At 36.4% G+C, this 13,856-nt stretch overlaps 6 protein-coding genes across 6 annotated transcripts; 2 read left to right on the top strand and 4 right to left on the bottom strand.

Moving 5' to 3' along the window:
- Nucleotides 1-4: 4 nt before the first annotated feature.
- C9374_008119 (uncharacterized protein) lies at nt 5-2,872 on the bottom strand (the record flags this gene model as incomplete). The annotated part of the gene is made up of 1 exon (XM_044698160.1): nt 5-2,872. One exon carries the CDS (start codon nt 2,870-2,872, stop codon nt 5-7), a length of 2,868 nt encoding a protein of 955 aa, XP_044545742.1.
- Nucleotides 2,873-3,025: 153 nt separating this feature from the next.
- C9374_008118 (uncharacterized protein) lies at nt 3,026-4,260 on the bottom strand (the record flags this gene model as incomplete). Its single annotated transcript, XM_044698159.1, has 2 exons — nt 3,026-3,684; nt 3,990-4,260. 2 exons carry the CDS (start codon nt 4,258-4,260, stop codon nt 3,026-3,028), a joined length of 930 nt encoding a protein of 309 aa, XP_044545741.1.
- Nucleotides 4,261-4,660: 400 nt separating this feature from the next.
- Nucleotides 4,661-6,508, top strand: C9374_008117 (uncharacterized protein; the record flags this gene model as incomplete). The annotated part of the gene is made up of 1 exon (XM_044698158.1): nt 4,661-6,508. One exon carries the CDS (start codon nt 4,661-4,663, stop codon nt 6,506-6,508), a length of 1,848 nt encoding a protein of 615 aa, XP_044545740.1.
- Nucleotides 6,509-6,882: 374 nt separating this feature from the next.
- On the bottom strand, nt 6,883-7,869 carry C9374_008116 (uncharacterized protein; the record flags this gene model as incomplete). The annotated part of the gene is made up of 2 exons (XM_044698157.1): nt 6,883-7,151; nt 7,248-7,869. The coding sequence occupies 2 exons, from the start codon at nt 7,867-7,869 to the stop codon at nt 6,883-6,885; spliced, it is 891 nt and encodes a 296-aa protein (XP_044545739.1).
- Nucleotides 7,870-8,212: 343 nt separating this feature from the next.
- Nucleotides 8,213-10,489, top strand: C9374_008115 (uncharacterized protein; the record flags this gene model as incomplete). Its single annotated transcript, XM_044698156.1, has 1 exon — nt 8,213-10,489. One exon carries the CDS (start codon nt 8,213-8,215, stop codon nt 10,487-10,489), a length of 2,277 nt encoding a protein of 758 aa, XP_044545738.1.
- A 107-nt stretch (nt 10,490-10,596) lies between these two features.
- Nucleotides 10,597-13,658, bottom strand: C9374_008114 (uncharacterized protein; the record flags this gene model as incomplete). The annotated part of the gene is made up of 6 exons (XM_044698155.1): nt 10,597-10,900; nt 10,995-11,169; nt 11,246-11,276; nt 11,461-11,856; nt 12,182-12,234; nt 12,317-13,658. 6 exons carry the CDS (start codon nt 13,656-13,658, stop codon nt 10,597-10,599), a joined length of 2,301 nt encoding a protein of 766 aa, XP_044545737.1.
- Nucleotides 13,659-13,856: the final 198 nt, after the last annotated feature.

Raw genomic sequence — 13,856 nt, 5'->3', positions numbered from 1 at the left:
CCATTTATTCATAATCAATCTCAAGCTGACCATTCTCAACCATTTCAATCTCCTTCTCGGATAATTCGGTAATTCTTTCTCCTCGGTGTCTCTCAAATTTATATGGAATAATTCCAAGAGTACCATCAAATCGATTCTTTTTAACTTGTAAATACTTGTAGTGCTTGTTTCGTTGAATCATGATAATATTGTCGGCCTCTTGGGTTGCCTTAGCAGTACCAAATACGCTTGATATTTGCAATTGCTCCTTTTCATCAATCTTCTTGGGGTGAACCACAAGTGTTACATGCACAGATTTGGTTGTTGCAAATTTTCTCAGCTTCTCAATCGCTCGATCTTGCATTTCAAATCTATTGTTGAAAGTACTGGAATCAGTCGTGGACATCATGAATTGCAAATTATCAATGACAATATGCCCAACGTCATACACATAAACGGCATAATCCATAGCATCCAATAACTCATCAATATCTGTAGAACCATAGAAATTGAGGAAATACATGGGCAATTCTGAGAATTGTTCACTAATCAATTCAAATTCTCGTTTAAGTTCCTCAGGAGAATATTGTTTTGGTGTGAATGACAACTTTGGAGGTTTTGGTTTCTTTTTCTGTTTTTTCACAGGTGCTGTTGGTTCCTCTTCAGAATTTGACATTAAGCTCATTGGATCTTCACTGTTATCAAAATTATCAAACATGCTCACTTCGTCTTCTATTTGATCGGCCATTTCCTGCTCCAACACTTGTAATTGCAATTTTTCTTGTTTTCTATTCTCTTTATCAAAAGCATGATTGATCGACAAGTCCTTTCCTGCCAATTGACACATCATCTTTTTTATCAATCGATGATTTCTAATCTCAAAGGATCCCCACAATGTTGGTACATTTCCATACTTGCAATAGTCCAGAGAAAGTTGTGAAAGAACAGTAGTCTTACCAATACCGGTAGCTCCAGTGACAATGGTTAATTCTCCTCTTCTAAATCCTTTCAAAATTTTGTTCAATGTTGGGAAAAAGTGAGATTGAATACCATTCACTTGTTCAGACTTGTCAAAAAATTCTCGATACACTTGCTGTTTGAAAGAATCAAACGAGAGAATTCTTTCATGTGGAATTGGAGTTGCCTCTTCAAGTAATCGATGAAAATCTAATCCAGCCAAAAGTGCATCATTGGCATCTTTAGGCTTCTTTTCCACATTTTTGGTTACATCACTCTGTTCCTCATTCATCAAGTTGATGTCATCTTCTTCTTCCTCTTTATAACTCGAATGAACAATATAACATCGCCCTACTCCGAGTTTCTTAGAGAACATTTCAGCACCTTGCTGACCTGGAACGTCATCATCCATCCACAAATAAATCTTATCAAACGATTCCAACCATTGAATGACCTCAATTGGCAACGATCGACATCCATTGGGAAGAGACACAGCTGGAATTCCTGTTTTTTGATAGACGGCCATAGCATCGAATTCTCCTTCAGTAATAATGATACGTTTCTCATGTTTGGGATCTTTTCTTCCTCCAAGGCGAGAATCATTGGCCAATGTTTTACTCGTATCTGCGCGACCTAATGTCTTGTTCAAAAGTTTATCTTCTTTTTGCAATTGTTGTTCAATGAGATGCCATCCAAAGAGTCCCCAATGATTCGTTTGAGGAGGATCTAATCTCATACATGTCTTGTCTTGAATAGATCTAAATTTGTGTCTTGACAGAGAAGAGGTTTCATTGGATCTTGAGGGTCTGTACATTGGAAAAGTAAAACAAAGTTCATTCACTCGTTCCAAACTTTCTTCAACCATAGAATCTTCCTCTGTATTCGAGTTGGATGATTGTTTTCGCACAGATTTCATGAATGGAAAAATTCCACATCCAACTCCATATAATTGTGCAACTTCTCTCTTAATGCCACGTACTTTTTCCAAATATTGAACTGCTTCAGGAAAATCAGGACCATCAAAATTATTTCTGAAAAATTCAAATTCTTTCCTTGTGGGCTTGTCCCGACGTTTTGAGTTTGTTTGAGAGGTATTGGCTGTCGATGATTTCAGATTATTATTTTGTCTTGAGGTAGAGGATTCGGAATGAAGAGTGGAAATGATCGAGTCTTTGTGAAAACTAGTCTTGAAATCAAACCATGATCCTTTGGATCCACATCGATGACAAAAATAAGCTCCAGTATGTCTGTTAATATAGAGCTTCCACAAGTTTGTAATTTTTCCTTTGGTATCGTGACAAAATGGACAATCCTTGATGACAATTTCATTCATGACTGTTCTGAAAGGTAGTCCTTTTCGAGTGAGAAATTCTTGAATGTCATTTTCATTAATTTTATAATAATTTGAAACAAATGTGTTGAATGAATCAGAGTCAGTGTTTGGATAATTTGATGGTTCTGTTTCTTCTTGCATTTCTTCCTCAAGTGTAGCTTCTTCTACTTGACCATGCTCATCCGAAAATGGTTGTTCATGAATGTTATTGAATGAAGCCTTGTTATTTGATGAATTTTGTGAGAGTGATGATTCTTGGTTTGATGAAGAGACATTGGTAGAAGTTTTGGAATTATTTGGAGAAGGCTGTTTTACAATCGTTTTTGTCCTTGTTTGAGACAAGTTGTGATTGCAACAATGATGAAAACATTGATGTGTGTGATGATGATCAATGTTGGACAGCAACGATGATTGGTGTTTAGAGAGAGAAGATTGCAAAATTGAAAAAGATCCTCCGATTCCTAGTTGTTGGTGATACTCGCCTCTTTTGAAGGTGATTGAAATGTTAGACGATGAGGGATTGTTTTGAACAAGAGGGCTTGATGAATATTTCTTGAGCAAGCGTGGAGTAGAAATTACACGTGAGAAAACATGTTGCTTCATTTTTTGGAACTAAGAAAGTCAATCAATACACAAGCGAAATCCAATCAATTCAAATATTGCCTGCTTTAAATTAATTTGTTGATTTAATTCTGTTAATTTCTGCAAGTGGAACAAAACCTAATAACCTCCCAAAATGGTTTGTTAGTGTCGTATTTAACCCAAAAGGATAGTACTTTCAGTAATGAATTGATGCTTTGGAACTTCCAAGTTCAATGGAGCTGGACCCTTAACAATTCTTCCCGAAGCATCATAGTGAGAACCGTGGCAAGGGCAGAAGAAAGCATTCATAATACCAGCATCAGTGACTGGAACACATCCCAAATGGGTACAAATGGCCAACAAGACAGACCAATTTTCATCCTTTGTTCTTTCAGCATCTGCTTGTGGGTCCTTCAAAGTAGAAAGATCCATTGAATTAATTGTCTTGATTTCATCCTCAGTTCTGTGTTTAATGAAGACAGGTTTACCTCTCCATGTTACTGTGATTGTCTTTCCTTTTGGTACATTTGAAACATCGACTTCAATCTTGGCAACAGCCAACACATCAGCAGCGGCTGACCAAGAATAGAGGAATCTCAAAACCAATAAACGAACACCAGCTGCAACAACAAAACGACTGCTGTTGGCGACAAAGTAAGCGAATTGACGTTTGTCGTAATCTCCTTGCTTGAGGTATTCGTTGATGTTGTCTCCGTGATATCCTGTTGATGGAGCATTATCAACAAGTCTTTGGACGGCTTCTGGTAGTTCATTTCTCTTCAAAGTCTTTTCTCCTTCAATTTGTGAAGTAGAGTAATATCTCACTGGTTGGGCTGTTAACAGTGTTTGTTTCCAAAAAGCCGTATTGATGATGATGCACACGTTGATTTGTTGTTGATTGTCATATGTGCATCAAAATTAGGGCGGAGTTTTTCCAAAACAATCATAGAAATATTGTTGTTGTGCGTGATGATTATAGATAATATCGTTGATGTTTAAATGTTATTGTTTGGTGAGAAATAAAGGAAATACAGGAGCCGACAATTCAGTTATATATAAAAACAGTGTTCATTATCATGGAATACAACCAATTGCAATTATTATTACTATGATGTGATTATCTTCTCCTGATACTTACCAGTCATCAATGTCTTATGACGGAATGACTTGTTCAATGAGCATGTATTAGTGAAGATTTGTTGGAGAGTACGTTCTGGGCGGGATGTTGTGTTAGATACGGAATTGAAAACTTTGAATGTAGACTCAGAATCAAAAGCCTGAATATCAAGAGCAGAGATGGTCTTGTTCAACAAGCCACCAACACATGCCTTGTGTCCGGCCAAAGATGAGCCGAGGTTTTTGATTGGGGTGTTGAGAAGGGTCTTAATTCTGTAGCTTTGGTTGAGCATTTTTTTTGGCAATGCAGCTACTTTACAATGTGACTGAAAAAAATGGCCCAGCAATCGTGTCCCGTAAAACCGTCATCATTGAAATGATTCCCACACTTTCAATTAATTACCTTTCCTGTAGAAATACTGATCGTTCGAAAATTTGGCTTGCCAGTGGACGCCCTATTCGAAATCCTTTCTTGCTACCTAGTAGGTTGGCATGATCATAATTGGAAAATAGCCAAAACAATATAATCTTGTTCAGACTCGGAGCAAGATTACTTCAAGCATATCATCTTATTCCCTGGAGAGGCCTTGTTAACATATATTCCAAAAAATGTTGAAAAGGTCTATCGGGATCACAATAACGATCATCCTAACACTCCTTCTCATTTTGGACATGTTGTTTTGGACGAATTGCATGGAATTTAATCGTTATTTTGAATTAACCAAGGATAAATCGATCACGTGGACGAAATGCTCCAAGGACCTTGATGATGATTACGATGAAGAAAATAATACTCCTAAACCGGTGTACCATTTTGACTGTGCTGTCATTGAGGTTCCGCTAGATTGGACACGTTTACCAATTCAACAACAAACCTTTCCTTCAAATTTACCAGAGCCCCTGATTTCGATTAGATTGAAGAGAATTTCAGCGGATGATCCATTACCGAAGGGGCAATTGTGGTTACATGTGAGCCCTCTTTTTGAGTTTCACAAATCAGTTGATCTGTCATTTGAGAAAATTGCTGCTGACATGTTTCAACAACTAAATCGAGAATATGATATATTTATTCCAAGTATTAGAGGTAGTCAGGGATCAAAGCCTCTCTATCAATGCAAACTAGAGATTAAATATAAGGAAATTTTCTCAACTGAGAAAAAACTTGCATCATGCCTGACAAAAGATCCAATAACATCAGATTCCATTTCTGAAAGATATGGCATCTATTTTCGAACAGATAAAATAGCATTGGATCTTCTCTATGTGGTTGGATTGACCAAATATCACCATATGAAAAACACATCCTTATATCAAGGAGATGCATCTGAGTTCACTTCTATTCACTATGGATATGGATACAATACGCTCCTGATTAATGAAATGATGAGGCTAGAACATTTACTTTTACGATCAGGATGGCCTATTAGAAAATTTATAGATATGGTCATTCTTGACTCTTTGATATCACCAATTACTAAATTGAATTTACTTGCAAGTGACATGACCTATAATAATGTGGCCAATCAATATCTAGCCGAGTGTGATGAGAATGAATTTTGTCGCAAGAAATTTAAACAATTAAGCGATACTAAAACCTCTATTAAGAATTATCTAATACGATTATATATTTTAAATTTAAAGAAGTGTTCCTCAATGGATGCTTCAGCGACCAGAGTCATGTTAAGTTATATATTTTTCCACCATGATCTTCAGAATTTGATTCTTCCGTTCATACTTCGAGTCATAAGATGTAATCATTTAGATGTGAACACTATTAGCAACTTTTATTATCGATTATTACACTCTCGGATCATACACAAACAGTATGATGACCGAGAGGGGCCATACTACGCTTTAGAAAGGAACATTGCATGTAATGAAATGATCAAGGATTTTCATCACATTGATGAAAAACAGTTGGAGAGTGACATGGCCAATTTTGCAGAGTACCAATTCATCACAGGAATGACAGTATACATGCTGAGAGCAAAGAAAGCAAGAGAAATACATCAGCTTAACACGACAGAAGATCACCAAGGCCATCCATTTGTCACGTTCAACAGGCCCATGTTGATGATGCAAGGATCTTTGGACCCCATCTCTCACATGAACGGATCTTTAGATTGGAGAGATTTTTATATTGGAACAAATCTTTCTTTTTTCGAATCTCCAATTCAATCCAATGGTTCACATTATTTTGTCCTTTTTCCATTTGTTGGACATTTAATTGCTCTCCGTACGAAGTGTAGTTTGAACTTGATGACCAATTTTATCAAAACCAATGGAACGTCTATTTATGATAAGTGTCTAGATGAATACAACTTCACCCATGCAAAAAGAACTTTGTTTAATAATGCAGAATTTAACACGAGTGTTCAACAATTTCTTCAATCCAAAGATCCATGGGACAATGGGCCTCTACTTTCCATATCTCAGTATCATTTTATGGTGATTGGTTTTACTGTAGCTGGCACGGTCCTTGTCAGTTTATTTAGTTTGCTGTTCTCGTTACTGATATTGTCTTGGAAACGACTGTCATGAGATGAAAATTCCATTTCACAATGAGGAATGCATTTTATTGCACTAGACGATGCTTTTCCCTCTCATTTCATAGAGCTTGACATTCTCTCGATCGTTCACATGGAACAAGTAAGGAAAGTTGGTTTCAATTTCTCGACTCAAACACATGTCTCTCTTGTCCATTTCTTTCACGAACTGATCAAATGTTTTTTCATTTCTTTTTGTAATGGAGAAGAGGATGGTCAGATTGTTATTTTGTTGGAATAATGCATGAGTGACTTCAGCAAGACTGTCCACCACACTAATATCATAGACCACATCTGCTGCTATTAAAATCTCTGTATCTTTTAACTGTTGAATTTCATGCTCTGTAAATGAGCACCAATCTAATTTCATTAAGCGAACCACATTTCCTTCTCGTTCGCTTTTGGCATTCTCATCCGGTACAGTGTTTGTGGCAAGTACATGAATGTGTTCAAATTGTAGAGTTGGTAAGGAATGTTATTCAAAGACAAGCAAAAAGCACAATTCTCCAAAACACATGGTAAATAATCAGTGAGAGTAATGACACCACGATTCTTCTTGTCAATACAGGCCATTAGAACCAAACCAAGCAATCCCACTCCACTGCCAAGTTCTGTAATATTTTTGTGCTTGAAATCGTCTGTTTACAAATTATACATGATAGTAATTAAATAAATGTAATAGTTAAATTAAAAATTATTAAATTTAACAATTGCTAGTTTTAGAATTAACTTACCAACATTTGCCAAAATATATTCTATTAAAATAAATCCAGCAGACCAAAGAGACATTCCAACATTTGCAAATTGTGGCCAAATTCGAATTGCAATTGGATTTTCACTTGTTAAAAAATCATAAACTCGAAAACTACTTTCTTTCAAATCATATTCATAAAATAATTCTTTTCCAGAATTTTCATTTTGAATCATTAATTCAGAAAATTCCTCAATTAAAGGATCATAAATCCCTTCATGATTAGCTCCGCTCTCATCGCTATCAATCACTTCAATATAATATTTAATTACATTTAATTTAAATTGAGAAGGAATGGGAAATTTCTCAGAAAGGAAATTGTGCAAAACTTCATGATAGAAAATTTTCTGAGCTTGCAAGCTCACGAAAGGCGTTTGGGGAAATTTCTCACAAAATTCATTTCTGAAATAATTTAAAAATTGTTTTGAATTTGAAATGGAATACGATCGGAATTTAGAAACAGTGTTCGGACAAGTGTGTTCGGAAATGTTTTTACTAAACGTTGCAGAGTTTGAAGTTAATTGTTCATGCCTAGTGTGAGATGAATCGTTTCGGAATGAAAGTTCATTGCATTCATGGTCGCTATTGGTTGATGTTGAATCCATGTTTGATATTTTTTTCACACGTTACAAATTTTGTTTGAAGCGTTATTGGTGAACGAGGGAGTCAACAATAATCACAGTGTGAAAACTGTAGTCATGCAGAGTAAGGTGTACCTAATCCCTTGATATTACCTTTTCTGTTAATTATTTTTTCCAGGAATTGTACAAAATATAAAAAGAAACTATCCAAATCTAGTAAAGCGAGACATTAAACTTAATATCCAAATATATTAATTCGTTATGACACAGCCTCAACCATTGAAAAAAACCATCTTAACCTCCATATATTTGATCCGTTATTCGACTTGTGTTTCACACTTTACATAAATCTTTGTAAACTCCGATCATGGCCCGAGTGAATGAATTTCTAAAACAACAGTCGCTTCTTTCGCAACAAGACGAAGAAGACTCTGATCTCTCCTGTTGTTCTTCACAATCATCAAAACAATCATCATGCCAACAATCGCTCGATCCATCACAACATTCCAATCGTCGATGTAAACACACCTTTCACAATTCTTCACAAAGTCCCTTACCAGATGAAATTATACAGTATCACATTGTTCCCTACATGGATGTAAAAACTTTGTGTTCAAAATTCTTTCTTCTCTCGAGCTATTTGAAAAAACTTGTGGATGAAAACCATATATGGAAAGAACGGTTCTTTAGGGTTCTTCCTTACAGCCAATTTGACTTTTTCGAAAACAATCCGATCTATTGGAAAAAGTGTTACCATTCAGAAGTGACCCGAAGATACTTTTCATCACTCTCTCCTTCACATCAAGATCGAATTTATCCCTCACTCGATGAATTTAGTGTGAGTTTCAAAGATTTGTATCGAACTCTATTCATTGAGGGTCAATTAAGCAAACAACGATTATTGAATTCTGGTAATTACAAACGTGATCAATACTCTCATCACATTACCTACTATTATTTAATTGACATGTTCGAAAGTGTGAAATTGGAACATGATCAATTAAGATGCATTGACAAATTCTTTGGACAACAAGTATCTCCTGGTGTTGAATTTTTCAGAGGACGTACACGAGAGAAGGGTGCACTCCATGATGATGAAACTCGTGAATATTATGGAGTGTTTGGTCTAGTCGTGGGTGTCTACTTTGTCATGTTCCAAGAATGGATGAGTAATGATCTGAGAGCTCATGTCTTTGGACGTAAAATTAATCATCGAATGGTTGAGACGTATGGTCCTCCTCCTTCAAATCCTCATCGATCGATGAATCCTTTGTTTCAACAACAACAACAGCAAGGACCTTCTTCGTTACCAATGAATGAAATGGAACGATCTTGCATGACGGCAGCTTCCACTAGTCATTCGAATCGAATTCATAATCGAATGAGAACGAATTCAAGAAGAATTCCATTATTTGCTTCGACACCTCGTCATCATCACTGGTTGCTGTATCATGGAGGAGCAGACGATCCTCGTCAAGATCTTGTCGAAGAGGATGATTTCAATGAAATGGATGATTACCTCTTGGAAGATGAAGATTCCATCATGAATGAATCGAATACTTCACAAGAAGCAACATTGAAAAGTCAAACAGTTGTCCATGAACAAGAGAGTCAACCATCATTTGCCATTCCATCAAATGTACGAGATGAAGAAGTCACTCCAATCACAACAACAACAGCAAATCCAATGTCCACTTCATGGAATGCAACATCTTCATCATCAAATATATTTCCTCAATACTTGTTTTTAAATCAACCGACAGAAGATAAGTGGGATCAACAACAAAAACATGATTCTCCTGTGAGTGTGGTCATTCATGGTGTTTGGAGTGATAATAAGGAACGATGTGGCTTGTTCACAAGTGAGAATATTGATTGGTCCACCACTGTGTTTGATTTGAGTACATTGGGAAGTAAATTGTATGATATTAATTACAAGAGATTGTATAGTGTGGAGAATGAAGTGAAAATGTTTTCGAGAATGACTGCTTTCAAGTATTGGAGAATGGTGGTTCATTATTCTCGAGTTCCTGAACATGTTTGGAATCAACACTTCTCGAATGATGGATTCAGTGCTGCTACCAGTCATCATCAAGATGTCAACAACCTCCATGGAGATGCATATGGTCATTGTTATGGAGTGAGAGAATATAATGTCACGTTTGATTGTGATACTTATTTGAGAGGTGAAGCTGCATTGTGTCATCATCAACATCATCATGGTGCTTCTGCTACTACCATCACAGATTCACATCATGATGCAACAACACTGTCTCAGGGAGGTCCTTCTCAACAACAACAGCAACAACATACTCCTCATTTCCAAATTGTTGGTAATGCCATGGATAGTTACATTTCATTCAACATGTTGAGCCGAGGGGAACATGTATTCTTGGCTTGGTGTCAATTTGATCACATGAAGCATGAGAGTAAGATTAAAACTAAATCAGCTCTCCGTTCTAAGATTATCTATCCTAATAATCGACGTGATTCGTTTGCTTGTGTGGAACCTCTAAATGTGAATCTTAATGTGAATGAATTTAAGTTATCAGGAATTATTTTAGATCGAGAGGGAATTAAGGGTCATCTCACTTTGGAACCCTTGCAAATGAATCACCACCATCATCATCATGTCAATCAATAAAAAGATAAATAGAGGGTTTTCAAAATTTCAAAAACTCGCAAATGTATTGTTACACTGTCGTCACATAAATAAATTGGTTTCAGGATATCAAAATTGGAGTATGATGCTTATTGTTCTCTCTTTCTTAATTCTTCCTCATCCTCAATTTCTTCTTTAATGAGTTGAGCAATATCATACTTGTATTCAGCTGTACCATTACCGAATCCTTTCACCAATAAATCCTTTTCAATGTACTTTTCGAATGTTTCAGCAATAGTCTTGTCATTACCCTTGACCATGACATACTTTTCGACAGTTTCCTTAGCTAAAAAGTTGCTGACGAAACTCCAAATCATAGAAATTGTCCAACCAGCATTGAGCACAAGAGTACGGGCCAGTCTTTCGGTGTAGTAGTTACCTAATTGAACAAAACTAGTTGATGTCAGCATCATGAAGAAAATTGTGTTAAAATTAATGAATGAAATGATATATCACAATCCTATATGGAAATTGCTTTAAAACTTACGTATCCTTCATTTCCTTGACCAATGACATTGAGAGCGAAGAATCCTTCAAGTCAACCAACCAAACAATGTTGTGAACACCTTCTGGCATTCTCTTGATACACTTCTCCATCATGTAGACAAAAAGTTTAAATTTCAACTTTTTGTTTTCTTCAGTGTTGTCGGCAGTGTCCTTGCCTAGAAATTTTGTCACACCAAGTCATAATAGGAATGAATTAGATCATTCTAATGAAACAATATCTGTGCAACATACCCATAAGAACATAAATGACTGGACGACATTGCTATTATGAAATAAATGACAAATTCATGATATTTCAAAAAGTTCAACCACAATTATTGAAAAACAATAGTTATCATTTTCGAGTTTCAAAATCACAAATGATGAAATTATTGCGGGCATCGAATTGTCCATATCATCATCATGGTCATCTATGAGAGAAAACGACTACTACAATTTCAACTCACCTTGTCATATCCGTAATGGAACAAGAATCCTTGCTTGGCAATTGGTTCCAAATCCTTCAATCTGATATCTTGTGGACGGAAAGTCTTTCTCCATTCCATAGTTTCCTTCAATTGTTTGCTAGCTTGATCCATATTCCATTGCAAACCGGAAAGGTAACGGAATAGACACATTTCATCCATGAAGGCCTTTTGTTCCTCATCAAGATCCCATCCTTCAGCAATTTTACGAAGCTCACCCATCAACTTGGTTTGTTCTGGAGTGAGTTTAGAGAGAGGAGAAACCACTGCTGATTTGGCTGATTCAGTAGCCTTTCCGTAGGTTTCATCTCTTCCGGCTGGTAAGTAGCTATCTCTGACCATTTTGTATACAATATTGTGAGAGTGATGATGATGAGGCTGACAATCAGAAAAATGTATCAAGGAGCAACGAGAAGGTGGTGTTGTGTTGTTTTTTGTTCGATGCGTGTTCAGTGCAGCACACATTTAAATTGATTGATGATGAAATGAACGTTATCCAAGAAACAAATAGAATTGGATAATAATAATGACACATGAACCAGTGGTGTGGAATAACAATTAAATTCAAGAGTGTTTCAAATACAATCATCAAGGCCGTAAAAAACAGATCGTAATGGATTCCATCCGAAAAAAAGCACAACAAAAGAAATTACATCAAGACGAACAGTGATTCTCTCACGGTTCAACAGCAAATTCAACCTACCTGATGGAAGCACGTGGAGGAATGCCAGTAGCTTTTTTTTTCTTGATCTTTGTCTTGGCGAAAGGTGACATAAATTACTAAGGTCGAACGATTACGGAATCCCTCATTCCAATGTGTGAGACCAACTTTACTGACGTTTCCAAAATTTGAGTCGTCCTAAGAATGATCTGGGCTTTGAAAAAACGTTGAGCATAACAATGTCTCCACTTCCAATGACCTGTTCTTTGCTCTCAACGATCCTACTTAATAATCTTTTAATGGCCTCTATTTGTTTAGTGTTAAGCTTTTCCAGGTTTAAGGAATTTAGCATGTTCTCTATTACTTTGACACAACGTCTCAGCTCAGAAGCCACCCAGTAGTTGCAAAATCGATCTGTATTTTCCATATTCGCAACCAGTTTGGAGCACGCATACTCAACCTCAAAGAACATGTCTGTTTTTGGGATGGATAAAGTCACTAACCTTTCTGGCTCTTCTATGAAGTGAGATATTTGTGACAGATAGTAGAACTCGTCGTGAGGAATTGGAGTTTGAATGAACCTTCTGGTCTTTGAAGTGCATCCCTTGAAAAGATCATCCTCATTTTCAATCATTTTCAAAATGGTGGATAATCGCTTTCGAAAAACACCTTGAGAAGTATCTCCAAACATTTGCACGGGGCTCTCCAACTCAGCAATGCATTCAAGAACGGATTTTTGAAATACGGATCCATGAATGTTTACGGACCCTCCAGAAGTTATTGCTTTGCCATGATTTTGAGCAACGTCTCTGTACAAGTATTGCATCAGCTCTTCATAGATTGGATCAACGTTGGGCATTACAATTCTTTTCACTTGCATCGTTGCTTTTTGGTAAGCCTTGCAAGGAATTCTCTTCTCTATATCAACAACAGTCCGTCTGGAGCTTAAATAGTTGATTTCTCTGTCCCTCATGAAGCATTTGGTTTCATCTCCGAAAATACATGCATGAAAATTAGAGAAAAAGCTTCTATTGATTGGGGTGAAAGAATGATAACGATTCATTAGAGGATAAAATCGAGGAAGGTCAATATCTATCACTTTGTCTGTTTGAGAAGGATCTAAAGTATTGCAACTGATATGCGTGTTTGCTGAGCTATCCATTGAAAGTTGTCGTAACAATTGCGCACAAATAATACTATACAACTTGAACTGCCTTCTATGAAAGGAAGAAATGATGAACAGCTTCTCTCCGAGATCCTCCCATACTATGGTTTCTGATATACAAATCCAGTCCTTTGGTGAGATCTTACTATTCATATTTTGATCCGTTATGTAAGATTTAATGAAATTTCCTCCTTCTCGGAGCGTTGTTACTGAAATATCGGAGAGGTTTGGCGTTGTTCTTAATTCATGGAATTCACTCCTCTTGCAAAGATTGCATTCAGCAAAAAGTTTCTTCTTAAAACGAATTTCTTCCTCTGATTCAGCAAACTCGTACAAGCAGAATCGGATCTTCATTTTGGAAGGTTGAAGAATTTTTTAAGGGATGTTTTTTTGAGGGAAGACTGAGGCTGTGCTTAAAGGCTCCATTATTTTTTCCTCGTTGATATACAACATGGAAGTGAAAAACATCTGATCATTCGTAACCTGATGTTTTTCACTTCCTTAAAGTTTTTAAACAACAGGTTACGAATAAGCGTTTTACAAAAATTGTAA

This window comes from Naegleria lovaniensis (genome assembly GCF_003324165.1).
Source record: "Naegleria lovaniensis strain ATCC 30569 chromosome Unknown tig033, whole genome shotgun sequence".
NCBI lineage: Eukaryota > Heterolobosea > Eutetramitea > Acrasida > Naegleriidae > Naegleria > Naegleria lovaniensis.
This window is presented reverse-complemented; position numbering and strand designations above follow the sequence as displayed.